This window comes from Lipophrys pholis, assembly GCF_963383615.2.
Source record: "Lipophrys pholis genome assembly, chromosome: 12".
Classification (NCBI taxonomy): domain Eukaryota; kingdom Metazoa; phylum Chordata; class Actinopteri; order Blenniiformes; family Blenniidae; genus Lipophrys; species Lipophrys pholis.
In genome coordinates this window covers 1,600,353-1,626,883 of record NC_137641.1, presented here as the reverse complement: position 1 = coordinate 1,626,883, position 26,531 = coordinate 1,600,353, and the positions used below count along the sequence as shown (strand labels likewise).

General features: G+C 48.5%; 3 protein-coding genes across 4 annotated transcripts in view; 2 read left to right on the top strand and 1 right to left on the bottom strand.

Annotated features, from left to right (window-relative positions):
- Window positions 1–14,721, top strand: wdr45 (WD repeat domain 45). The gene is made up of 11 exons (XM_080477481.1): window positions 1–162; window positions 334–413; window positions 2,089–2,163; window positions 2,257–2,361; window positions 2,509–2,614; window positions 2,712–2,806; window positions 2,897–2,976; window positions 3,082–3,290; window positions 12,890–12,991; window positions 13,316–13,461; window positions 13,962–14,721. Exons 2-11 carry the CDS (start codon window positions 365–367, stop codon window positions 14,069–14,071), a joined length of 1,077 nt encoding a protein of 358 aa, XP_080333607.1. The 5' UTR covers window positions 1–162; window positions 334–364; the 3' UTR covers window positions 14,072–14,721.
- Window positions 14,600–15,588, bottom strand: lage3 (L antigen family member 3). 2 transcript variants are annotated; one of them, XM_080477489.1, is made up of 3 exons: window positions 15,544–15,588; window positions 14,951–15,079; window positions 14,600–14,880 (listed from the first exon to the last, which is right to left on the bottom strand). In XM_080477489.1, the coding sequence occupies exons 1-3, from the start codon at window positions 15,576–15,578 to the stop codon at window positions 14,766–14,768; spliced, it is 279 nt and encodes a 92-aa protein (XP_080333615.1). In that variant the 5' UTR covers window positions 15,579–15,588; the 3' UTR covers window positions 14,600–14,765. The 2 variants fall into 2 exon arrangements, with proteins under 2 accessions (XP_080333615.1, XP_080333616.1); XM_080477490.1 differs by having other exon boundaries at window positions 14,600–14,877.
- A 548-nt stretch (window positions 15,589–16,136) lies between these two features.
- The window catches only part of LOC308117861 (cGMP-dependent protein kinase 1-like), a gene marked incomplete at both ends in the record, with an annotated part of 12,260 nt that continues 1,865 nt past the window's right edge, over window positions 16,137–26,531 (top strand). Inside the window, 18 exons of the mRNA XM_080477012.1 lie at window positions 16,137–16,359; window positions 16,514–16,637; window positions 17,067–17,133; window positions 17,281–17,380; window positions 18,183–18,296; window positions 18,425–18,530; window positions 18,876–18,939; window positions 19,016–19,093; window positions 19,238–19,329; window positions 20,201–20,266; window positions 20,365–20,439; window positions 20,640–20,736; window positions 24,043–24,182; window positions 24,281–24,370; window positions 24,740–24,881; window positions 25,455–25,618; window positions 25,722–25,844; window positions 25,934–25,996. Coding sequence (XP_080333138.1) covers window positions 16,137–16,359; window positions 16,514–16,637; window positions 17,067–17,133; window positions 17,281–17,380; window positions 18,183–18,296; window positions 18,425–18,530; window positions 18,876–18,939; window positions 19,016–19,093; window positions 19,238–19,329; window positions 20,201–20,266; window positions 20,365–20,439; window positions 20,640–20,736; window positions 24,043–24,182; window positions 24,281–24,370; window positions 24,740–24,881; window positions 25,455–25,618; window positions 25,722–25,844; window positions 25,934–25,996 — 1,928 coding nt within the window. The remainder of the gene's footprint in view (window positions 16,360–16,513; window positions 16,638–17,066; window positions 17,134–17,280; window positions 17,381–18,182; window positions 18,297–18,424; window positions 18,531–18,875; window positions 18,940–19,015; window positions 19,094–19,237; window positions 19,330–20,200; window positions 20,267–20,364; window positions 20,440–20,639; window positions 20,737–24,042; window positions 24,183–24,280; window positions 24,371–24,739; window positions 24,882–25,454; window positions 25,619–25,721; window positions 25,845–25,933; window positions 25,997–26,531) is intronic.

Here is a 26,531-nt window from a genome sequence, read left to right as displayed (position 1 = left end):
ACCGGAAACACGTGGCGAGTGACGTCAGTGGTCGAGACAAAAACAAGCTACGCGTGTGGACATCGTCGTCCTTTGTTATTGTTGATATTGTTGTTGTTGATTGATTAACGTGAGTCCCGCTGTCGGCGTCACGAAACTTTGGACTTCAGCTGCAGCTTCACGGTGAGACTCATCCAACATGGTGACGGTAGAAACTATTGAAGCTAATGTGGCTAACTGCTAAAAACAGCCTGAGCAGCGCCTCTCTTGCCCCTCTTCTCCCTCTCTCCCCCCTCGCTCTCCTCTCTCACTCTTCCCCGTCTCCCCCTCTCTCTCCCCTCATTCCCCCCACAGGTAGCGTCTCTGTGACGTCCTGTTAGCCGCCATGTCTCAGCAGAGAGGAGTCAACAGTCTGCAGTTCAACCAGGACCAGAGTGAGAGCAGCTACAGGCTAACATGCTATCAACATGCAAACTACAGGCTAACATGCTATCAACATGCGAACTACAGGCTAACATGCTATCAACATGTGAACTACAGGCTAACATGCTATCAACATGCGAACTACAGGCTAACATGCTATCAACATGTGAACTACATGCTATCAACATACGAACTACAGGCTAACATGCTATCAACATGTGAACTACAGGCTAACATGCTATCAACATGCGAACTACAGGCTAACATGCTATCAACATGTGAACTACAGGCTAACATGCTATCAACATGCGAACTACAGGCTAACATGCGACCTACAGGCTAACATGCTATCAACATGTGAACTACAGACTAACATGCTATCAACATGCGAACTACAGGCTAACATGCTATCAACATGTGAACTACAGGCTAACATGCTATCAACATGCGAACTACAGGCTAACATGCTGTCAGCATGCTAACTACAGGCTACCAATGCTATCAACATACGAACTACAGGCTAACATGCTATCAACATGTGAACTACAGGCTAACATGCTATCAACATGTGAACTACAGGCTAACATGCTATCAACATGCGAACTACAGGCTAACATGCTATCAACATGTGAACTACAGACTTAACATGCTATCAACATGCGAACTACAGGCTAACATGCTATCAACATGTGAACTACAGGCTAACATGCTATCAACATGCGAACTACAGGCTAACATGCTGTCAGCATGCTAACTACAGGCTACCAATGCTATCAACATACGAACTACAGGCTAACATGCTATCAACATGTGAACTACAGGCTAACATGCTATCAACATGCGAACTACAGGCTAACATGCTGTCAGCATGCTAACTACAGGCTACCAATGCTATCAACATACGAACTACAGGCTAACATGCTGTCAGCATACGAACTACAGGCTTCCACACTATCAGCATATGAACTACAGGCTAACATGCTGTCAGCATGCTAACTACAGGTTACCAATGCTATCAACATACGAAGTACAGGCTAACATGCTGTCAGCATGCTAACTACAGGCTACCAATGCTATCAACATACGAACTACAGGCTAACATGCTGTCAGCATACGAACTACAGGCTAACATGCTGTCAGCATGATAACTACAAGCTAATAATATGCTATCAACATGCTAACTAAAAGCTAACAACATTGGGGGGGGACTCTGGCTCAGGTTTCCATAGAGATTGTTAAAACGTGACAGATGTCTGGATCAGCTCTAGCTAAACATAAATGGTGTGAATACTAATATCCACTGTTAGCTTTAGCTTAGCTTAGCTCACCTCCCTCGTCTTTGTTTACATTCTGGACACCGCCTGCGAGCGCTTCCCCATGGCCCGGTGGAGGTGGAGAATCCGGTGCTCAGGAGAGCTCAGGATGAGTTTGGGAGGTTGTCGGCTCATGCGCGCCCCCTGGTGGAGCGCCGGGCATTACAGGACAAGGTCTAATGAATGCAGTCATTCCTGATATGATTTGATTTGGATAATTCAGTACCGATCCCCGGCCGGCCGGATTAAAAGGACCAACGGGCCGGATATGGCCCATCGGCTATGGCCCACCCGATCAGTGTGTAGGTTGTGTACAGTGGGATGTTGGGTGAGCTGCAGGTGCTGCGGTCTGATTCGTGCTCTGTGTCCTCAGGCTGCTTCTGCTGTGCGATGGAGACGGGAGTCCGGATCTACAACGTGGAGCCGCTAATGGAGAAGGGTCACCTGGGTGTGTGTGTGGGTGTGGGTGTGGGTGTGGGTGGGTGGGTGGGTGGGCGGGCGTGCGTGCGTGGGCTCTGACCTGTCTCTCTTTCTCTCTCAGACCATGAGCAGGTGGGGAGTGTGTCACTCTGCTCCATGCTGCAGCGCTCCAACCTGTTGGCTCTGGTGGGGGGCGGAGTCAACCCCAAGTTCTCTGACATTTCTGGTGAGGTCACTTCCTGTGTGTAGCTGATGTTTTTCGTACTTTGGTTCCTCTTGTGTGTGTGTGTGTGTGTGTGTGTGTGTGTGTGTGTGTGTGTGTGTGTGTGTGTGTGTGTGTGTGTGTGTAGCTGACATTGTGTATTTTCCTCAGTGTTGGTTTGGGACGACGCTCAAGAGTCTCGAGACTCCAAAGATAAACTGGTCCTGGAATTCACCTTCACTAAACCTGTTCTGGCCGTCCGCATGAGACACGACAAGTCAGTCACACACGCACGCACGCACGCACGCACGCACGCACGCACGCACGCACGCACGCACGCACCAGGTCCTGACGCTCTACTGTTGGTTCTGCAGGATCATCATCGTGATGAAGAACAGGATCTATGTCTACAGTTTCCCCGAAAATCCTGTGAAACTTTTTGAGTTCGACACACGAGAAAATCCTAAAGGTAGAATCTCCTCCTTCTCCTTCTCTTCCTCTTCCTCTTCCTTCTCTTCTTCCTCCTCCTCCTCCTCCTCACTCTGCTCCTTCTCTACAGGTTTGTGTGACTTGTGTCCCAGTCTGGAGAAACAGCTTCTGCTGTTTCCAGGTCATAAATGTGGGAGTCTGCAGCTGGTTGTAAGTAACACACACACACACACACACACACACACACACACACACACACACACACACACACACACACACACACACACACACACTCTCTCTCTCCCTCTCTCCCAGGACCTGTCTCAGTCTAAGCCCTGCACGTCGTCGGCTCCGTTCACCATCAACGCTCACCAGAGTGAGATCGCCTGCGTGGCTCTGAACCAGACAGGAAGTGTGGCGGCGTCTGCGTCTCGCAAGGGAACGTTGATCCGCCTGTTCGACACGTCGAGCCGCGACAAGCTGGTGGAGCTGCGGCGAGGAACAGACCCCGCCACGCTGTACTGGTAATAACAGACCCCGCCACGCTGTACTGGTAATAACAGGCTCCGCCACGCTGTACTGGTAATAACAGGCTCCGCCACGCTGTACTGGTAATAACAGGCTCCGCCACGCTGTACTGGTAATAACAGGGTCTGTCACGCTGTACTGGTAATAACAGGGTCTGTCACGCTGTACTGGTAATAACAGGCTCCGCCACGCTGTACTGGTAATAACAGGCTCCGCCACGCTGTACTGGTAATAACAGGCTCCGCCACGCTGTACTGGTAATAACAGGCTCCGCCACGCTGTACTGGTAATAACAGGCTCCGCCACGCTGTACTGGTAGTAACAGACCCCGCCACGCTGTACTGGTAATAACAGGCTCGAGGTAGACTGGCCATCTGGCATACTGGGGACAATCCCGTGGCCGGTGTCTCTGTGGGCCCGTGTCTCTGTGGGCCCGTGTCTCTGTGGACCGGTGTCTCTGTGGACCGGTGTCTCTGTGGACCGGTGTCTCTGTGGGCCGGTGTCTCTGTAGGCCGGTGTCTCTGTGGACCGGTGTCTCTGTGGGCCGGTGTCTCTGTGGGCCGGTGTCTCTGTGGACCGGTGTCTCTGTGGGCCGGTGTCTCTGTGGACCGGTGTGTCGGGGTGGTGTCTCTGTGGACCGGTGTGTCTGTGGACCGGTGTGTCGGGCTGGTGTCTCTGTGGACCGGTGTCTCTGTGGACCGGTGTGTCTCTGGACCGGTGTGTCGGGCTGGTGTCTCAGTGGGCCGGTGTCTCTGTGGACCGGTGTCTCTGTGGACCGGTGTGTCTGTGGACCGGTGTGTCGGGCTGGTGTCTCTGTGGACCGGTGTCTCAGTGGGCCGGTGTGTCGGGCTGGTCAGCAGGTCCCACCTAACATAATTGTCTGGCCAATCAGCCCACACTACTGTGGGCTGACGGTGTCACAGCACAGCCCATTGGTTAACTGTCAGTCAGGGGCTTGTCAGTCACTCAGTTGCTGGGTGGGCGGGGCTAACAGAGTCACCTCCAATCACACCGCAGGTGAGCCGAGGTCAGGTGAGGTCAGGTGAGGTGAGGAGACAGACAACGACATGGATAAACAACCACAGAAAAAACACCCTGGAGGGGCAGAAAAGCAGCGACTAAAAGAAATGAAAGCCCTGGAAGCAGCAACATGACCACTTTATCTGCTCCACCAGCACCAGCATGACCACTTTATCTGCTCCACCAGCACCACCATGACCACTTTATCTGCTCCACCAGCACCACCATGACCACTTTATCTGCTCCACCAGCACCACCATGACCACTTTATCTGCTCCACCAGCACCACCATGACCACTTTATCTGCTCCACCAGCACCACCATGACCACTTTATCTGCTCCACCAGCACCAACATGACCACTTTATCTGCTCCACCAGCACCAACATGACCACTTTATCTGCTCCACCAGCACCACCATGACCACTTTATCTGCTCCACCAGCACCACCAGCACCACTTTATCTGCTCCACCAGCACCACCATGACACCTTTATCTGCTCCACCAGCACCACCATGACACCTTTATCTGCTCCACCAGCACCAGCATGACCACTTTATCTGCTCCACCAGCAACAGGTGCTGCAGCGTTAGCATCTGCAGCCGGAGCATCAATTAGCACAGAACCGACCCGCAGACCCAGCTTGATTCTGGCGCCCCCCTCCCGGCTTCAGGCAACTGACTGCTACTGCAGCAGGAGCAAGAGGCACAGCAGACACCACAGCTGATGGAGGCAGAGCCTTTAGAGCAGACCTGAGCATTGTACGGCCCGCGGGCCACATACGGCCTTTGCTTGACTCACCGGCCCGTAAGGTTAATTGGGAATTACAAAATAAACCTATTTTCTAATTTTACCTCATGCATGGACTAAAGCTGCATTGCTTTTATTTTGAAGTTGCATTTTATTCACGTACAGTGACGCAATACGTAAATCAAGACGTGCGCATGATTGACAAGACGACTTTAGCCCTCAAAAATGTCCACTCATGCTAAAAAAAGAAAGGTAGATGCCGAATGCAGGGTTTTCAACAGAAAATGGACTGCTCAGTATTTAGTTCCTGAAGTCAGAGGTAAAGCCGTGAGTTTAGTTTGCAGGGAGCAGATCGCCGTGGTTCAGGATTATAATTAGAGTCGGCATTATGAGACGAAACACATTGAGAAACACAAAACCTGGAGTGATGCTGAGAGGGCGCGGACATCGGAAGTGTTGCTAGCTAAGCTAGAAAAGCAGCAAGGCTGTTTTAGCGAGCTGCAGGCGTCCTCCAGGGACGCAGCAACCAAGACCAGCTGTGTGATAGCCCACAAAATCTCTAAAAACAGGAAGCCATTCTCGGAGGGGGAGTTTGTCAAAGAGTGCTTGCTGGACTCTGCAGCACTGATTTGTCCTGGAAAGAAAGAAGCATTTGAGCGAGTCCCGCAGGCGAACCGTGACGCGGAGGGTTGAGGACATTGTGGGAAATCTGGAGCTTCAGCTGCAACGTGAAGTGGCCAGTTGTGACTTTTTCTCCTTGGCTTTGGACGAGAGCTGTGATGTCCGTGACACAGCCCAGTTCCTCGTATCTGTCGGGGGGATAACGGACTTTAAGATGACGGAGGAGCTGGCTGCAGTGCGGTCAATGAACGGGACAACGACAGGGAGTGATCTGTTCACGGAGGGAAATACGTGCATGGACACACCGGGACTGAAATGGGACAGACTGGCTGGTGTCACAACGGACGGTTGTCCCAATCTTACGGGGACAAATGTTGGACTTTTGAAACGTATCCAAGATAAAGTGACTGAAATCGACGCAGATCAGAAATGTGTATTTGTGCAGCATCGTATTATAAACCAGCATGTGTTGTGTCAGTCAGTGCTGAAAATGAACCATGTTATTGATGATGTCACTAGAATAGTAAAGTTCATCAGGGCAGCACATTGAATCCCAGACAGTGAGTTGTACATATGGAGGACCATGAGACTGAGCAGAGTGACCTCGGCTACCTCAGCTGTCAGAGCGCTCAGCCTGGGGAAAGGCTTAAAAAGAGTTCTGTGAGAAGAAAGACAGACATCCAGAGCTCAGAGGAGGACTGGATGGCAGATTCTGCATTTGCTGTTGACGTGACTGCTCTGATGAATGAACTGAACACCAAACTGCAAGGCGAGGCCCTTTGGTTCATGGAACAGCTTCACCACAGCCTGATGAAGCTTTCAGGAAGAAGATGCCGTTTCTTTCAAGCCAACTGGAGAGTGACTCTCTCACTCACATGGAAACCCTGAGAGAAGTCACTCCATCAGCTGATCACCTCCACAGGTACTCATCCATGTTAGGAGCACTGCATGCTGAGGTCTCAAGGCGCTTTGAGGATCTCAGAACAATGGAGGATGAAATGCAGATGGTTTCCTCTCCCTTTACCTGCAGTGTGGATGATGCACCCAGTGATGTTCAGCTGGAGCTTATTGACCTGCAGTGTGATGGAGCACTGGAAGAGGGTTAACTCAGGATCACTGCTGGATCTCTACTCTTCTCTCAAGGAGAACTTTCCAAACATGAGGAGACCTGCTCTGAAGATGCTGGTTCTCTTTGGCTCTACCTACATATGTGAAGTAACATTCTCAGTGATGAAGTTTACTAAATCCAGGTAGAGATCCTCTCTGACTGATGATCATCTGTCAGCTTTACTTCTCAGCTCCACCTCAGACATTCAACCTGACCCTGATGGACTCGTTAAAGCCCAACAGAGACTAGAGGTCTCACACTGAACAAGACAAATAGACCTCCAAATGAGGTGGTTAGACTAGTGGTTAGACTAGTGGTTAGACTATTCAATTCAATTCAATTCAATTTTATTTGTAAAGCGCTAAATCACATCAACAAACATCTCAAAGCGCTCTTACAATGATAGAGAACAACAGGACCCAACTAAACCCTTCCAAAGCAAGCAGGTGTAACAAGCAACAGTGGCCAGGAAAAACTCCCTCGCATGGAGAGAAGTTCAAGAACTCCCTCTTCAGGAAGAAACCGTGGGGCGGACCCTAGACTCTGGAAGGACGGCCATCCGCCTTGACCGGTTGGGGGGAGAAGTACATGGGATAGGACAGGGAGAGAGAGGAAAGAAGAGGGAGAGAGAGAGGAATAGAAGAGAGAGAGAGAGGCAGACAGGCCAGATAAGTACAAATACTAAGAAAAGTCTATGATGAGCGTTGGTCTGATGATGAGCCAATCTCAGTCTGGAGTTTAAGGGCCGTGCCGTTGCGGTGGGGTCCCGGTGCTGTGGGGGGGTCCCGGTGCTGTGGTGGGGTTGGGTAGTAGGACCGTCGTAACTCCACTCTGTGAGTCTTGGGTCTGATCCCCTGGATCCTGCTCTCCTCCTGTCAGGGATAAAAAAAAAAGACGGCGGCAGTGTCTGGTGGCTCCAGTAATGTTGTTACACAGAGAGAAAGAAAGAAAGACAAGAAACAGAAGCTCCAAATGTAGAGTTCCTCCCTTTAACGGGAGAGAAAAAATCCCCTCAGCAGTCTAGGCCTATAGCAGCTCAACTTAGTGGTCCTATTTTATTCCTATTTTATTCCTAAGGATAAGCTTTATCAAATAGGAATGTTTTTAGTCTACTCTTAAATAAACTAATGGTGTCGGCCTTTCGGACCGAGGCTGGTAGTTGATTCCAGAGTAAAGGAGCCATATGGCTGAAACTCCTGCCTCCTCTTTTACTTTTATGGACTTTAGGGATTACCAACAGTCCTGCATCCTCAGAGCCAAGGGCTCGTGGAGGGTGAGACCCTTCTAGAAGTTTCTCCATATAGGACGGAGCCTTCTGATGAAGAGTTTTATATGTGATCAGAAGGATCTTGAATTCTATTCTAGATTTGATGTGAAGCCAGTGTAAGGATGCTAAGACTGGGGAGATGTGCTCTCTTCTTCCAGTTCTGGTTAGTAAACGTGCAGCAGCGTTCTGCACTAGCTGGAAGATCCTAACAGAGGAGTTTGGACATCCTGACATTAGGGAGTTACAATCATCTCATCTTGAAGTCACAAAGGCATGAATAATTTTTTCTGCATCTTTGAAGGACAAGAAGTTTCTAATTTTTGCAATATTCCTTAGATGGAAGAAGGCTGTCCTGGAGACATGTTTAACATGGGACATAAAGGACAGATCCTGATCAGAAATAACACCCAGGTTCCTAATATCACTGTTAGAGGTTAAGGTAATATTATCTAACCTAATCAGACTGTCTGAAAAGTTATCCCTGAGCTTTTTAGGACCTAGGATTAGAACCTCAGTCTTGGATGTGTTGAGCATTAAGAAGTTGATAGACATCCAGGACTTAACGTCCCTGAGGCAGGACTCTAGTTTAACAAGTTGGTCGGCCTGATTGGCTTTAATTGATAAATATAGCTGAGTATCATCTGCATAACAATGAAAGTTAATGTTGTGTTTCCTAATAATATTTCCGAGTGGTAACATATAGAGATTAAACAATATCGGTCCGAGGACGGAGCCTTGTGGTACTCCACACAGGACCCCTTCATGTATTGAAGATTTGTTATTTACATGAACAAATTGAAACCGGTCAGATAAATATGATTTAAACCAGTTTAAGGCTAAGTTTTTAATGCCGACGGCATCTTCTAATCTCCTTAAAAGTATATTATGATCGACAGTATCAAATGCAGTACTAAGGTCCAGAAGAAGTAAAGCAGATAGAAGAGCTCTATCTGAGGCCATTAGAAGGTCATTAGTAACTTTTAGCAGAGCAGTCTCTGTACTGTGGTTCATTCTGAAGCTGGACTGAAGGTCCTCTAACAGATTATTCTCCTGCAGATAATCATTGAGTTGTTTAGCGACTACTTTCTCCAGAACCTTTGACAGGAAAGGAAGGTTGGAGATGGGCCTGTAGTTTGAGAGAAGGCTTGTGTCTAAGTTTGGCTTCTTAATGAGAGGTTTAATAACTGCTAGTTTAAAGGATTGGGGCACATAGCCTATTGTTAGAGACTGGTTAATAATTGCGAGTATAGAATTATTAATTAGTGGCAGTGCCTCTTTCAGAATTCTAGTAGGAATTGGGTCCAACAGGCTAGTAGTTGGTTTAGCAGAAGAAATAAGGGAGTTTAGTTGGACTAGTTGTATTTGCTGAAAGCATTCCAGATGACTGTTAGGTTTAACCAGTTCCTCTGTTATGGGGCTAACGGACGGTAGGGTTTAATGGATGTTATCCCTAAGCCTTGTCATTTTATTTTGAAAGAACTTCATGAAGTCCTCACTACATATATTGATAGGAATGGTGGGCTCAACGCTATTTTGGTTCTTGGTCAGTTTGGCTACAGTACTGAAAAGAAAGCGGGGGTTGTTTTTGTTTTCCTCTATTAAGGATGAGTAGTAATTAGTTCTACTTCTACTCAGAGCTTTCTTATAAGTTTTGAAGCTATCCTTCCAGGCTATATAATCTAGGTCTGTTTTTGTTGAACGCCAAGTTCTTTCTAATCTACGGGAGCGTTGTTTAAGCTGGCGGGTTGATGAGTTAAACCATGGGGAGGACTTTTCCTGTTTTTTCAGTTTCATTTTTTGAGGAGCTATGTCGTCTAGCGTTGTTTTTAGCATATCTGTCAGACTGTTTGTTAGGTATTCAATGTCTGAGCTAGCAACAGTATACGGGTCAGGAAGATTCACTACTGATTCTATAGCAGAGGGAATTCTTTCCTTGAATTTAGTTACTATGTTATCAGAGAGAGACCTGGTTAACACGGCTTTAACCGGAGGGTTAGAACTATTTAGAACAAAGTCAAAGGTTATTAAGAAGTGATCTGACAGGAAATCATAGTGAGGAGAGATGGTCAGATGCTCTATATTCAAACCATAAGTTAGAATAAGGTCTAGGGTGTGGAGATGTTTCTGGGTAGGCCCGTCTACTACCTGAGAGAAACCTAGAGAGTCAAGTGTAGATCTAAAGCTGCACTGAAACTATCATTTTCTAGGTCAACATGAACATTGAAGTCTCCTACCATGATAACCTTATCTTTAGTCAGGGCTACATCTGACAACAATTCAGAGAATTCAGTTAGAAAAGTTGAAGAAGGTCCAGGAGGACGAGAAATGATTACAAATTCTACAGAGTTTACTATTTTATTTGACGGGTGTCGCATGGTCATGCTCAGACTCTCAAAAGAACTAAAGTTGGGTTTTGGGTTCATGTTAATTAGTAACTGAGAGTTCTAGATGGCTGCCTCCACCCTCCTCCACCACTTTCACGAGCTATTTGAGTGTTAATATGACTTGGAGGGGAGGCTTCATTTAGACTAACATACTCATCTTTACGTAGCAGGTTTCTGTTAATCCAAAGAGATCAATGTTGTGTTCGGTTATCAGATCATTGACTAGAAGAGCTTTGGATGATAAAGATCTCATGTTTAGGAAACCACATTTAATTTTTTTGTCTTGATTTTGTCTAGTTTCACACTTGATACGGATTAAGTTTTTGTCGTCATTAGAAGTAGTTTTCCTAGGTTTAGATAGTTTTATACTTGTGGTGGTCCGAGGGATAGACACAGTCTCTATGGGATGTTTAACTAAGTTAGCTATGGTTGGTGACTGCCCAGAGGGAAACTCAGAGAGGCGTGTAGGACTGCGACTCTGTTGCCTGGTCCCCACTCTGGTGCGTCAGGATGGAGGACTAGTGGTTAGACTAGTGGTTAGACTAGTGGTTAGACTAGTGGTCAGACTAGTGGTTAGACTAGTGGTTAGACTAGTGGTTAGACTAGTGGTTAGACTAATGTAGGGCATGTAAAGGCACCAACTTTCTTTGGAGGCTCTTTTCTCAAACTCACAGTTCAGTAATAATCATTATAATATGATGTTTCCTGCTTAATATTTAGAGAACAAAGACAATGTGGTGTCTTTAGAAAGCTAAGAACCTCTTTCCAACAGTTCTGGATATGAAACTCAATGTGTTTTGGGGTGAATTTGACTGAAAATGATCACTAATATAACGAGTCACAAATGGTAAGAACGTTCACATTTTGTTCACCATTGTGGGAAAATCTGATTGAATAAACAACATTTTTTGTAAAGCAACCTCACTTTTTCATTGCTTAATCATAACATATACACTTACCAGCTTGTCAAAACAATGCTGTTTACTGCTTTTTATAAAGAAATACAATGAATATTATTCAGCATTGAGTTAAGCCTTTTGACCCGGCCCTCCACAATATGTTCTGTTTCTCATGTGGCCCCAGGGAAAAAATAATTGCCCACCCCTGCTTCATAGGGTGGGGTGAGTAATAAAGCAGCATGACAGATCTGTACGCAGCTCTACTTGTGAGGTTATCTGAGAGAGCAACATTTTAAAGACACACTGAGGTCAAAAACCAAAAAGGTGTTTTAGTTTGCAGACATTCCTCATGTGTCTCTATTTATTAATGTCAAAGGTCAAACAGGCCTGTTGCTCCGTCATGTGCAGCCTGGGAGTCACTGAGTTCTGTAGTGACCTGTCAGATCAAGTGCAAGCTGATGCTACAAGTCTTAATATTTTACTATAGATTTAGTCATTAGTTCATGACCTTATATGGAGATAAACACTCACCAGCCACTGCATTGGTTCACCTGTGTAATCTAATGCAGTCATATACAACTGCTACACCATCATTTCTGGGTTTTATAAAGCTTCCACACTTTCTGTTGTTGTAGACGTTCTCAGGAGTCGGGGGATTATTGAAGTCTGAGAGCAGGAGTGTCCAACTTATGTCCACCGAGGACACGTCAGCATCATGGCTGTCCTCAAAGGGACAAATGGAACTGGAACACAGTATACATGGAACTAAATGGAACTGGAACACAGTATACATGGAACTAAATGGAACTGGAACACAGTATACATGGAACTAAATGTAACTGTAACACAGTATACATGGAACTAAATGTAACTGTAACACAGTATACATGGAACTAAATGGAACTGTAACACAGTATACATGGAACTAAATGGAACTGTAACACAGTATAAATGGAACTAAATGTAACTGTAACACAGTATAAATGGAACTAAATGTAACTGTAACACAGTATAAATGGAACTAAATGTAAACAAATATAATGGAAAATAAATGTAACTACTCCTCAATTCTAAATAACTGACTGTATTAGTTACTCATATTACAAATATTACATATGCATTTGCATCATGTAACTTTTGCAACAATTTCAACAAAAACTGAAAATGATAAAGTTTTGTTAATAAGGAATCAATGATTAATTTGACTGGATTACATTGGACAAGTGTTTCTAATGAATACGCAGATTTGTGGGCCGGTTGGAGCCAAAAATGGCAGGGCTGATGTTTTTGCCCCAGTCCAGCCCTGGTACTGGTAATAACAGGCCCCAGTGTACTGGTAATAACAGGCCCCAGTGTACTGGTAATAACAGGCCCCAGTGTACTGGTAATAACAGGCCCCAGTGTACTGGTAATAACAGGCCCCAGTGTACTGGTAGTAACAGGTCCCAGTGTACTGGTAGTAACAGGTCCCTCTGTACTAGTAATAACAGTAATAACCTCTCCAGGATGGTTTGTTCTCCATCTTCTCTATGTTGTTTTTCTTTCAGCATCAACTTCAGCCACGACTCCTCGTTTCTTTGCGCCTCCAGTGACAAAGGAACCGTCCACATCTTCGCCCTGAAGGACACGAAACTGAACCGCCGCTCTGCGTGAGACACACACACACACACACACACACACACACACACACACACACACACACACACACACACACACACACACACACACACACACACACACACACACACACACAGTAAAACTCCTGACTGAAGGGGTTCAGGTTCAGTGTATATACCCTGAGGTTACCCCACTGAAGGTCACACAGTCCAGGAAGCTGTCAACCTGGCGGTCCTCAGGACAGTTTGTTTATGTGTGTGTGTGTGTGTGTGTGTGTGTGTGTGTGTGTGTGTGTGTGTGTGTGTGTGTGTGTGTGTGTGTGTGTGTGTGTGTGTGTGTGTGTGTGTGTGTGTCAGGCTGGCACGTGTGGGGAAGGTGGGTCCTGTGATTGGTCAGTACGTGGACAGTCAGTGGTCGCTGGCGAGCTTCACGGTTCCGGCCGAGTGCGCCTGCATCTGTGCGTTTGGCAAGAACACGTCCAAGAATGTCAACTCCGTCATTGGTGAGTCCACTTCCTGTCCCCCTTCAGTCCACTTCCTGTCTCTTTTTAGTCCACTTCCTGTCCCCCTTCAGTCCACTTCCTGTCTCTTTTTAGTCCACTTCCTGTGACCCCTTCAGTCCACTTCCTGTCTCTTTTTAGTCCACTTCCTGTCCCCCTTCAGTCCACTTCCTGTCTCTTTTTAGTCCACTTCTTGTCCCCCTTCAGTCCACTTCCTGTCCTCCTTCAGTCTATTTCCTGTCCTCCATCAAAATAAAACACTGCTCGCTGTTAGCATTAGCTCCTAAAGCTAACTGTCAGATTCGCTCATGCTTGACTGTAACACAGGAACTAAGTAACCAAGTACACCCCAAGTAACTAGTTACTTTACACCCCCAGTAACTCATTACTCTAATTTTATCTGCAGTGACTAGTCCAGTACCTCCACAAAAGTAACAATAATCAAGTAGTACCCTCAGTTACTTAACATTTTACTATATTTTCAAACTGTTTGTTGTCGGCAGCGATCTGCGTGGACGGAACCTTCCACAAGTACGTCTTCACCCCCGACGGAAACTGCAACCGCGAAGCGTTCGACGTTTATCTGGATATCTGCGACGACGACGACTTCTGAGTGGGGGCGAGGACAGAGTGGCGGGGCCAGGAGCCGACACAGGAAGTGGAAACAGCCCTCTATAAGAAGAACGACCATGAGATTGTATCAGTGTGAAATAAAGTTTCATGTTCCCACTTTGTCCGGGGAGCGTTCCAGTTGTAGTCGTAGGATTCCCACCACGGCAGCCATGTTTGGCTTCAACTTGAAGCTGTCCTGAGTTTGAATTGGGAATTCCTCCTCGTGGTTCTGGACTTCGGCTCCAGACGTTACTAAACACAATGTGATCCAGTTGTTTTGGAAAAGTTTGTGAATTTCAGTCTGAGAAACATTTAATCGGAGCGTTTTGGTGAATGTCTACGCTGCAAGTATGAAACAACTCCCGGCTTGAATGTCGCACTGTGAACGATCAAACTGGGAATTCCCACTTCAAAGCCTTTTTACAACGTGTGGTCTTGTAAACTGAATCATTTTGAGTTCCCAGACAACTGGAACACACACACACACACACACACACACACACACACACAATTCAATAAAAGACATAAACATGTAGAAGTTGACTTTTATTCCAGGAAACCTTGAAGTTAAACTTGGGAAAGAAAGAGATTTTCTGCAGATTCAAATAGTGGGTTTGTTTTCTGTATAAAATAAAACTCGTTTCACGTCTTCAGTCCGTTCATCAGTCCAGCTGATCGAGGAGACTCCAGGGGCATCAGACGGCCCCCGAAGGGCCAAACATCTTCATGGTCTCCAGAACCAACGACAGATGATCCAAGAAGGACGAAACAGAAACACGAAGGATCCGAGCCTCGTCGGCACTCCACCTGCTGAAACAGACCGTCAGATGCTGAGAGGTCGAGGGACCTGGAGGACCAGACCAGGACCAAGTGGACTTACACACACAGCATCTTCTCCTTCACACTTAGCTGCTTCCTGATTCCTCCTCGCCGCGGCTCTTGGTCCGGAGACAGTGAGCGCAGGGCGATGGACGCCTCACGGGCCGAAGGGAACGGGACGTCCAGACAACTGCAGGATAGACAGGAAGTGATGAAGACAGACAAGCAGTGCCAAGGAAGACAGACAGGAAGTAATAAGAAGGACAGACAAAGTGATGAGGACAGACAGGAAGTTATGAAAACGGGCAAGAAGTAACAAAAAGGACTTCATTTTGGTGTTGTCTCACCTCTCACTTCACCTTTCACTCTTCTCTAACTCCTCCTGTGTCACTCCACTTCTATCACCCTCCTCTTCTCTCCCTCCTCCTGTCAATACTCCTCTCTCATTCCACGTCTATCACTCCTCTTATCATTCCCCTTCTCTCACTAAGACTTTCTTCTTTACTTCCTGACGCCAGTAGATGAACTGGGTGTTTCAGATTTGTTGGCGTCACCGTTAACTGGTGCCTTCCGTCGCTATAAAGCACACAGCTCAGATTAAATCTTTCAAAACTATTCCACACTCTACCGCTCTTTAATAAAGTTTAAACTTACAGTTCCAGCCTCCGGTTCGATTCCTCCGCCGCCATATTTAACCACCGGAAGTGAAGGTTGTGAGGAGGTTGCGAAAAAGGGCGCAGTTTGTTGTTCCGCCCCCAGCGGTGTAAGCCGGTACTGCAGGACCCACACAGGCGAATAACAGGAACTTTTAATTAAACATATTTATGAACTTAACAGAGGCACATAGTTACTACATGTATTGTTACATGTATTGTAAAAACACGCAGAAAGAGCAAACTTTTCTGGATTTGTAACATTAATCTTTGTAAATACCTTCAGAAAAACATAAAAGTAAGTATAGAAAAACCAAAAAGAAACAGGTATTTTAGCTGAATGAACATTGGGGACAAGGAAAACATTTAAATTACAACAAAACTTTCTTTTGTGACAATAACAGGAACTCCGCGGTGTAGAAACCTGCTGTGAGGCTTTTTGAAGTACCTGTCACTTTCAGCTGTGCTCCCCCCCCCCCCCCCCCCCCCTCCTCCTCTTCATGGTGTGTTTCTGACACAGTGTGTGTGCAGCCCCTCATGTGCGTCCCGACAACTCAGCCTGGTGGATCTCTTGGTGGAACCGTTGGGAGAACCATGGCTGGGCGTCACCGCGGGACCCTGGCTGACCTGCAGGCAGCGCTGCGGCTAAAAATTGAGGAGCTGCAGCAGCGAGACGCTCTGATCGATGAGCTGGAGCTGGAACTGGACTCCAAGGACGAGCTGATCCGACAGCTGCACCTGGAACTGGACCAGAACCAGAACCAGCACAGGACCAACTCACAGGCCGGGAGCTCGGGGGGGCCACCGGGGACCACACGTGTGTGTGTGTGTGTGTGTGTGTGTGTGTGTGTGTGTGTGTGTGTGTGTGTGTGTGTGTGTGTGTGTGTGTGTGTGTGTGTGTGTGTGTGTGTGTGTGTGTGTGTGTGTTTTGACCTTGGTCACCTGTTCTCCAGGTGGTCCTGGTTCTCCAGATGAGTCTCAGGTGAGCGACGAGCCGCAGAGAACGAAGAGACAAGCGATCTCAGCAGAACCTTCAGCCCTTGACCCGAATCAGCTGACTGATGTCACCCTGAAGAGCTACTGCAAGAGCCAGCAGTGAGTACACTACTACTACACTATTACAACACCCCTACTACACCAGTACTACATCACTACTACACTATTACAACACCCCTACTACACCAGTACTACATCACTACTACACTATTACAACACCCCTACTACACCAGTACTACATCACTACTACACTATTACAACACCCCTACTACACCAGTACTACATCACTACTACACTATTACAACACAACTACTACACCAGTACTACATCACTACTACACTATTACAACACAACTACTACAATCCTGCTACACCACTACTACATTACTACACAACTACTGTGTGTGTGTGTGTGTGTGTGTGTGTGTGTGTGTGTGTGTGTGTGTGTGTGTGTGTGTGTGTGTGTGTGTGTGTGTGTGTGTGTGTGTGTGTGTGTGTGTGTGTGTGTGTGTGTGTGTGTGTGTGTCAGGTCCCGTGAGCTGATCCAGAGGGCGCTGCTGGACAATGACTTCATGAAACATCTGGAGCATGGACAGGTAGCACACACACACACACACACACACACACACACACACACACACACACACACACACACACACACACACACACACACACACACACACACACTCAGCGCACTGATCAACTAATTGAAACGTGTGTGTGTGTGTGTGTGTGTGTGTGAGATCCTGACCATCATGGACTGCATGAGTCCCACGTCATTGTCTCAAGGCTGCTGTATGATTCAGGAAGGAGATGATGGATCAACCGTCTACGTTCTGGAGGGTGAAACACTTTCTGGTTCTGTTGTGTTCTGCTCTAGGTCTGGGTCTGGGTCTGGGTCTGGTTGTGTTGTGTTGTGTTGTGTTGTGTTGTGTTGTGTTGTGTTGTGTTGTGCTCTGGGTTTGGTTCTGGTTCTGGGTCTGGGTCTGGGTCTGGTTCTGTTGTGTTTTGCTCTTGGTCTTGGTCTGGGTCGGGGCCTAGGTCTAGGTCTAGGTCTGGGTCTGTGTCTGTGTCTGTGTCTGTGTCTGTGTCTGTGTCTGTGTCTGGGTCTGGGTCTGGGTCTGGGTCTGGGTCTGGGTCTGGGTCTGGGTCTGGGTCTAGGTCTGTGTCTGGTTCTGCTGTGTTCTGCTCTAGGTCTAGATCGGGTTCTGTTGTGTTCTGCTCTAGGTCTGGGTCTGGTTCTGTCCGTCTTGGTTACTCTCAGTCCATCTGGGGTTCAAGTTTAGGTTGGGATTGACCCTCCTGGTTCCACAGAACCTCACTGGGTCCAACAGGAAGACCCTCACCATGACCTCTGACCTCCTCCGAGGTCACAAACAGCTGTACACCTTTTAGACCCTAACCAGGTCTGTGGAGTTCAGAGTCCCCTGAAACAACCAGGTCCTGAGGACCGCCAGGTTGACAGCTTCCTGGACTGTGTGACCTTCAGTGGGGTAACCTCAGGGTATATACACTGAACCTGAACCCCTTCAGTCAGGAGTTTTACTGTGTGTGTGTGTGTGTGTGTGTGTGTGTGTGTGTGTGTGTGTGTGTGTGTGTGTGTGTGTGTGTGTGTGTGTGTGTGTGTGTGTGTGTGTGTGTGTAGAGGGGATGGTAGAAGTGACCAAACAGGGGAAGAAGCTGTGCAGCATCGGTCCAGGCAAAGTGTTTGGGGAACTGGCGATTCTCTACAACTGCACCCGCACAGCGACTGTCACAGGTACACCCACACACACACACACACACACACACACACACCCACACACTCACACACACACACACACACAGACGTTCTGTCTGACTGTCTCATCGTTCAACGTTCCCGTGACGTTTTGTTTCTGTGTTCAGCTCTGACCGACATCAAGCTGTGGGCCATCGACCGTCAAGGCTTCCAGACTATCATGATGAGGACCGGCCTCATCAAACACTCGCAGTACACCGACTTCCTGCGCAGGTACCGGGCGGAGACACTCCGTCACGCTCCGTCATGCTACGTCACGTTGCGTCACGTTGCGTCATGCTCCACCACGCTACGTCATGACCCGTCATGCTCCACCACGCTACGTCATGACCCGTCACACTGCATCACGCTCCCTCATACTACGTCACGCTCTGTCATGCTGCAACTTGCCCCGTCACACTGCGTCACGCTGCATCACGCCGTGTCACACTCCATCATACTCCATCACGCTGCGTCATGTTACGTCACACTACGTCACACTACGTCACACTTCGTCACACTTCGTCACGCTCCGTCACGCTCTGCTATACTCACTCTATAAACTCCTCCCCCCGGCAGCGTGCCGTCCTTCCAGTCCCTCCCTGAGGACGTCCTCAGCAAGTTGGCCGACGTTCTGGAGGAGGTGAGGCCTCTGCTAGCTGTTCGCCGCTAGTTGTTAGCTGATAACCCTCTAACTCCGCCCCCTCTGTGTCTCTCAGACTCACTACGGGGACGGTGATTACATCATCCGTCAGGGCGCCACCGGAGACACCTTCTTCATTATCAGTGACGGACAGGTGAGGAAGACTAGCCGCGTCGCCCTGTGGTGGTCGAACTGTCAATCACAGCAGCAACAACAAACGCAGACGTTCCAAACCGGTTCAAAGCAGCAGAACCTCCGTGTGCAGTGGACCTGAGGGAAGGTGTGTTTGTGTCTCCAGGTCAAAGTTTCTCAGCAAACGTCCAGTGACAAGCAGCAGGCGGTGAAAACTCTTTCTAAAGGAGACTGGTTCGGAGAGCAGGCTCTGAAAGGGTGACACACACACACACACACACACACACACACACACACACACACACAGTATTTTCAGGATGTCTGTGTGTTTCTGAGGCCCCGTTTCCACCACAACGAATTCGAGTGTATCCACAAAACTTTCTTCACTTTTGGGGGGTCCGTTTACACGGTACCAGTGTTCTGATCCACTGTATCCTGAAGTTTTTAATCCGGCTCCCAAAGTGGAAAGATTCTTTCACGGTCACTAATCCCTCCTGCAGAGACTGATGGAGGCTCCAGAGCCTCTTACTGCTCATCTCCCCCTCCTGCTCATCCAGTTGTAAACAAACATGGCCGACCCGTAGTGGTATGGCCCGTAGTTGTAGTGGTACGGCCCGTAGTGGTACGGCCCGTAGTGGTACGGCCCGTAGTGGTACGACCCGTCCGTAGTGGTACGACCCGTCCGTAGTGGTACGGCCGTAGTGGTACGACCCGTAGTGGTACGGCCCGTAGTGGTAGTGGTACGGCCCGTAGTGGTACGACCCGTCCGTAGTGGTACGACCCGTAGTGGTACGGCCCGTAGTGGTACGACCCGCCCGTAGTGGTACGGCCGTAGTGGTACGTTGAGATACGTTTAATAGTTGAGACTCTCCCTGATATCATCCGGTTCCTCATCAGTCCACTAGGATGTCAGGTTCTCTCCATTTTCTTCACCTTTATAGTGTTTTGTTCTCTGCACACGTCTGTGTAGTTTCATTACAAAATCAAGCAACAGCGCCCTCCAGTGGCCCGGCAGACTAACTACACCGTTGTCTCTGTGTCCGCTGCTGCAGTGGAAACACTCTCCTTTTTTTAGCGGATTAGGTGTTGTCACGTGAAACGTTGTGGTGTAAACAGGTGTGTGTTGCAGGGAGGATGTGCGTACGGCCAGTGTGACGGCGGTTGGAGACGTTACCTGCCTGGTGATCGACAGAGAGTGAGTCCAGGTTGTTGTGTGAGTCGTTGTGTGTCGTTGTGTGTCGTTGTGTGAGTTTGAACCCGAGCAGCTTCACACACAAACTTTGTTCTGTTCAGATCGTTCAAACAGCTGATTGGAGGTCTGGAAGACGGACGAGACGGAACGCAGGACAGTGACGAGCTGCAGGCCAAGTAGGACGGACACACACACACACACACACACACACACACACACACACACACACACACACACACACACACACACACACACACACACACACACACAGACTCTGTTTTTCTCAGTGTGTGTGTGTGTGTGTGTGTGTGTGTGTGTGTGTGTGTGTGTGTGTGTGTGTGTGTGTGTGTGTGTGTGTGTGTGTGTGTGTGTGCAGGCGCCAGGCTGAAGCAGACTTCTTCTCCAATGTTTCTCTCTCTGACTTCAACATCATTTCCACTCTTGGACTCGGTGGCTTCAGTCGGGTGGAGCTGGTGAGTCTGTCAGTTCTGCTTTGTTTCCACCGTGTGGAATGGGACGGTACGGGACGGTACGGGACGGTACGGGACGGTATGGGATGGTACGGGATGGTACGGGACAGTATGGGACGGTACGGGACGGTACGGGATGGTACGGGACAGTATGGGACGGTACGGGATGGTACGGGATGGTATGGGACAGTATGGGACGGTACGGGACGGTACGGGACGGTACGGGATGGTACGGGACAGTATGGGACGGTACGGGATGGTACGGGACAGTACGGGACAGTACGGGACGGTACGGGATGGTACGGGATGGTACGGGACAGTATGGGACGGTACGGGATGGTACGGGATGGTACAGGATGGTACGGGATGGTATGGGACTGGAAGGTATGGGAAGGTACAGTACGAGATGGTCTGGCTGGTACGGGATGGTACGGGATGGTACAGGATGGTACGGGATGGTATGGGACTGGAAGGTATGGGAAGGTACAGTACGAGATGGTCTGGCTGGTACGGGATGGTATCGGAAAGTATGGGATGTACGGTACGGTACGGTACAGTACGGCACGGTAAGGCACGGTATGGTATGGTATGGCATGGTAGGGTGCGGTACAGTACGGTACAGTACGGTACAGGTCGGAATAGGAAGGTACGATACGACATGGTATGTTTTGGTATGGTATGGAATTGGATGGTACGGTATGTGACGGTACAATACGGGACAGTACAGTACGAGACGATACAATATGGTACGGGACAGTATATGAAGGTATGGGACGGTACGATACGGTACGGGATAGGACGGGAAGGTACAGTACGAGATATATGGTACAGGACGGGATGGGACGCGAAGGTATGTTAAAGTTTGGCAAGGTACAGGATGGTACGGTACGGTACGAGACTTTATAATACGGGATGGTACAGTACGGGAAGGTAACGGTACGGCACAGGAAGGTACTACCGTACCGTACTACCGTACCGGACTACCGTATCTCCCCGTGGTACATACAATATGGTAAGGTATGGTAAGTGACGGTACAGTATGGTACGGTATGAGACTGTATGGTATGGTACGGTAAGGTACAAAGTTTTACTGTTACTGTCTAGTTACCGTTACCATCAGGGGTGGACTGGGGCAAAAAAATCAGCCCTGGCATTGTTGGCCCAGACCGGCCCATGAAGTTACCCGTTGACTGAGGCCACATCCAGACATCTCCCCGAGGTTCTGTCCACTATGAACACGGCTCAACACGAGGCTTCAGGGCATGCAGTATATATGCCAGGCCTTTAGGGGCGCTGTGACTCACCAAACACACCAAAACTGCAGAAGAGACGTGCACATAAAAATGTAGAGGTAGGCTGTTTTCCAATTCTTAGAACGCCAGTGCGTACTCGTATACTTCATGAGTAAATACTTGCAGGGCGTCCTCGGAAGTGCGGATCTGCTCCACTATCTCTTGCCAAATGCATTATGGGTAATTTGTCTTCCCATGCCTACACAAGTCAGTGTTCATGCATCCTTGATAAAGTGGGCGGAGTCAGCTGGAGGAAAATCGTGCATCTGCATCAAACTGCGCCTCCTAGTGTCCAGAGTTTACATCTGACTGCTTCCAAACCCACACAGACTGAAAGACGACCAATGTTCCTCTCAGGAAATGATCCTTTCATTCAAATATTTGCCCAAAAACTGTCGATTGTCGAGTTGTTTACAAAATATTTGGATAAAATCCGTCCCCTCACACACTGTGATGACATCATAACTCACACACTGTGATGACATCATAACTGCAGGTGGTCAGAACACTGTTACATCATTCACACCAGGATTACGTCATACCATGTCAATCAAACTGACCACTTAACCTGCATATCCTGACTTTCCAAATAAAAGCCACAAACTCCTTCAAAATAAAAGTCCTTGTTTATCAAAAATTACAATGCTGACTTCAAAATGGATGTTACGTGTTTATCCAGGCTAGGGGTGAGCTGGCTTTCAAAATAAAAGCCCCCAATGTTTTCAAAATAAAAGTTCTTGTTTATTAAAATGACATTGAAAATCTTAATGTTACATTGTTAACTTGGCTTGGAGTGAGCTGGCGTATAAAATGAAAGCCCAAACCTCCTTCAAAATAAAAGTCCATGTTTATAAAAAAATTATGCTAAAAACCTCAAAGATTGATACTTAGGGATTAGATATATTAGAGTTTAGTTGGCGATCAAAATAAAAACCCAATGACATTTTTCAAAATAAAAGTCCTTTTTTGTTAAAACCTTAAAAATGTATATTTTTTCAATAGTTAAAAGGACCAGAGACCATGGTTGGGCCAGAGGTTATGAATGGGCCGATCCCGACGGGCCGTGGGCCAGAGTGCAAGGCTGCTCGCAGCTTTAATTCTGCGTGTTGCTTCTGTCAAACCATAGTCTATGTAAAAAAAGAAAATAAATGTTTTCTTTGAGATGTTTGCAATTTACTGGTGGCCGGATCGGAGTCTCTTTAGGACCAGTTTTGGTCTACGGGCTTTATTTTTGACATCCCTACCTTAAAAACAAACCAAGCCCTGGTTGAGAATCACTGCTCTGGAAGCACTGGGGGGATTGATGGAGGAGGTTCATCATGACTGACTCTGGTTCACTGGAGGCAACATGGCGCCATGTGTCTCAGCTCGATGTCTCAGACTTCACCTCAGAGACCAGGTGAGGCTCGGTGGTCGTTATTCTCATTGACATAGATAGACGCCTCATTCCGTGCTGGAGAGTGATCCAGCGTTGCCGCCATATTGTTTGGGGCACCTCACTCTCCGGTAGCGCCACAGTCAATGGGAGTGAACGCACATCGAGCAACCTGGTCCATGTTTTGTTTACAAAAACTTAAAGGAAAGCTGAAGAGAGCCGACCAGTGGAGCTTTCTAAACCTTTCCCTGAACGTGGACTTCAGTCCGATGCAGTATTTATCTTTGGTAGGTTACGTACCGATGTGAGCATCATGAGTTTGCTCAGATTAAAATCTCTCTTCTGCAACTCTTTTTACGCATACTGACATATATACTTCTTACATGTTATAAATAGATAAATAAATATGTTCACTTCCCTTTCACTGACACACACACACACACACACACACACACACACACACACACACACACACACACACACACACACACACACAAACACACACATCCTCCCTGCAACACACACTCTTGAAAACATAGACATCTTGAAAATACTGTGTGTGTGTGTGTGTGTGTGTGTGTGTGTGTGTGTGTGTGTGTGTGTGTGTGTGTGTGTGTGTGTGTGTGTGTGTGTGTGTGTCAGGTCCAGTTGAAGAACGACCCGACTCGTTCGTTTGCCCTCAAAGTTCTGAAGAAGCGTCACATCCTAGACACCAGTCAACAGGGTCACATCCTGTCGGAGCGCCGCATCATGATGGAGATTCACAGCCCGTTCATCATCAGGTTGGAAGGCCCCACCCCCCTGACGACCTCTGACCCCTGACCCTCCCAACCCCCCCGACCCCCCCGACCCCCTCTTCACCTGGTCTGTCTTTCTGCAGGTTGTACCGAACGTTCAGAGACTCCAAGTTCCTCTACATGCTGATAGAGGCCTGTCTGGGTGGAGAACTGTGGTCGCTGCTGCAGGACAGGTCACCTGACACCACCCTAACACCACCTAAGACCACCCTGACACAACTGTAACACTACCCAATACTACCCTGACACCACCTAATACCACCCTGACACCACCCCAACACTACCCTGACACCACCTAATACCACCCTAACACCACCTAAGACCACCCTGACACAACTGTAACACTACCCAATACTACCCTGACACCACCTAATACCACCCCGACACCACCCTGACACCATCTCAACACCACCCTAACACCACCCTGACACCGCCTACTACCACCCTGACAACGCATACCACCACCCCACACCACCTAACACCCTGCTAACAGCATGCCAACTGCTAACCCCGACTGAAGCAGGGTGGTGTTTGTGCTGCAGAGGTTCGTTTGACGACGGCACCACCCGATTCTACACTGGCTGCGTGTTGGAGGCTCTAGCCTTCCTCCACTCCAGAGGAATCATCTACCGGGACCTGAAGCCAGAGAACATCATCCTGGACTGCAGAGGCTATGCCAAGCTGGTGAGGCACCGCCAGCTAACGGAGGTCACCACCAAGCTGGTGAGGCACCGCCAGCTAACGGAGGTCACCACCAAGCTGGTGAGGCACCGCCAGCTAACGGAGGTCACCACCAAGCTGGTGAGGCACCACCAGCTAACGGAGGTCACCACCAAGCTGGTGAGGCACCGCCAGCTAACGGAGGTCACCACCAAGCTGGTGAGGCACCGCCAGCTAACGGAGGTCACCACCAAGCTGGTGAGGCACCGCCAGCTAACGGAGGTCACCACCAAGCTGGTGAGGCACCGCCAGCTAACGGAGGTCACCACCAAGCTGGTGAGGCACCGCCAGTTGAAGAGGGTCACAGTGTGACTTCCAGATGACGGAGGTCACCACTAGTTGACAAAGGTCACCCCCAAGCTGGTGAGGCAACGCCAGTTGACGGCAGTCACGATGTGACGTCCAGGTGACGGAGGTCACCTCCAGGTGATGGAGGTCATCGCCAGCTGACGGAGGTCACAGTGTGACTCCCAGGTGACGGAGGTCACTGCCAGCTGATGGAGGTCCTGGTGTAACTCTGGTCTCCTACACCCGCAGGTGGACTTCGGCTTTGCCAAGAAGGTGGGTCTGGGGAAGAAGACCTGGACCTTCTGCGGGACCCCAGAGTACGTGGCCCCGGAGATCATCCTGAACAAAGGTCACGACCCCTCGGCTGACTGCTGGTCTCTGGGGATCCTGATCTACGAGCTGCTCAGTGGAAGGTACCTCACCCTGGACCTGGTCTGTCACCTGGACTCTGACCTGGTTCTGTCACAGGAGTTAAGAGCCGGGTCCTTTTGGGTCTAAAACCTGTTTCCTGTACAGTCCCCCGTTTTCTGGCTCGGACCCGATGAAGACCTACAACATCATCCTGAGAGGAATTGACATGATCGAGTTCCCCAAGAAGATCCCCAAGAGCGCCGCCAACCTCATCAAGCGCCTGTGCAGGTCCTGCAGGTTCTACTGGTCCTGCTGGTCCTGCAGGACCACATGTGTTGCGGTCTGGCTGGGTCCTAAACCTACTTCTTCTTTTCCAGGGACAACCCTTCCGAGAGACTCGGCAGCCGGAAGAACGGCGTCAAGGACATCCAGAGGCACAAGTGAGGAGCAGGAAGTCCATGAATCCACTTCCTGTTTCACCGTCTGGGAGGCGTAGCCATGTTTACTCAGTGTGACTGCCTCTGCTGGTCACCATCACTTCACCACTCCATCACTTCACCACTCCATCACTTCACCACTCCATCACTTCATCACTTCACCACTCCATCACTTCACCACTCCATCACTCCATCACTTCACCACTCCATCACTTCACCACTCCATCACTTCATCACTTCACCACTCCATCACTTCACCACTCCATCACTTCATCACTCCATCACTTCACCACTCCATCACTTCATAACTTCACCACTCCATCACTTCACCACTCCATCACTTCACCACTCCATCACTTCATCACTTCATCACTTCATCACTTCACCATTTGTCTCTTCACCACTCCATCACTCCATCACTTCATCACTTCACCACTCCATCACTTCACCACTCCATCACTTCATCACTCCATCACTTCATCACTTCACCACTCCATCACTTCATCACTCCATCACTTCATCACTTCACCACTCCATC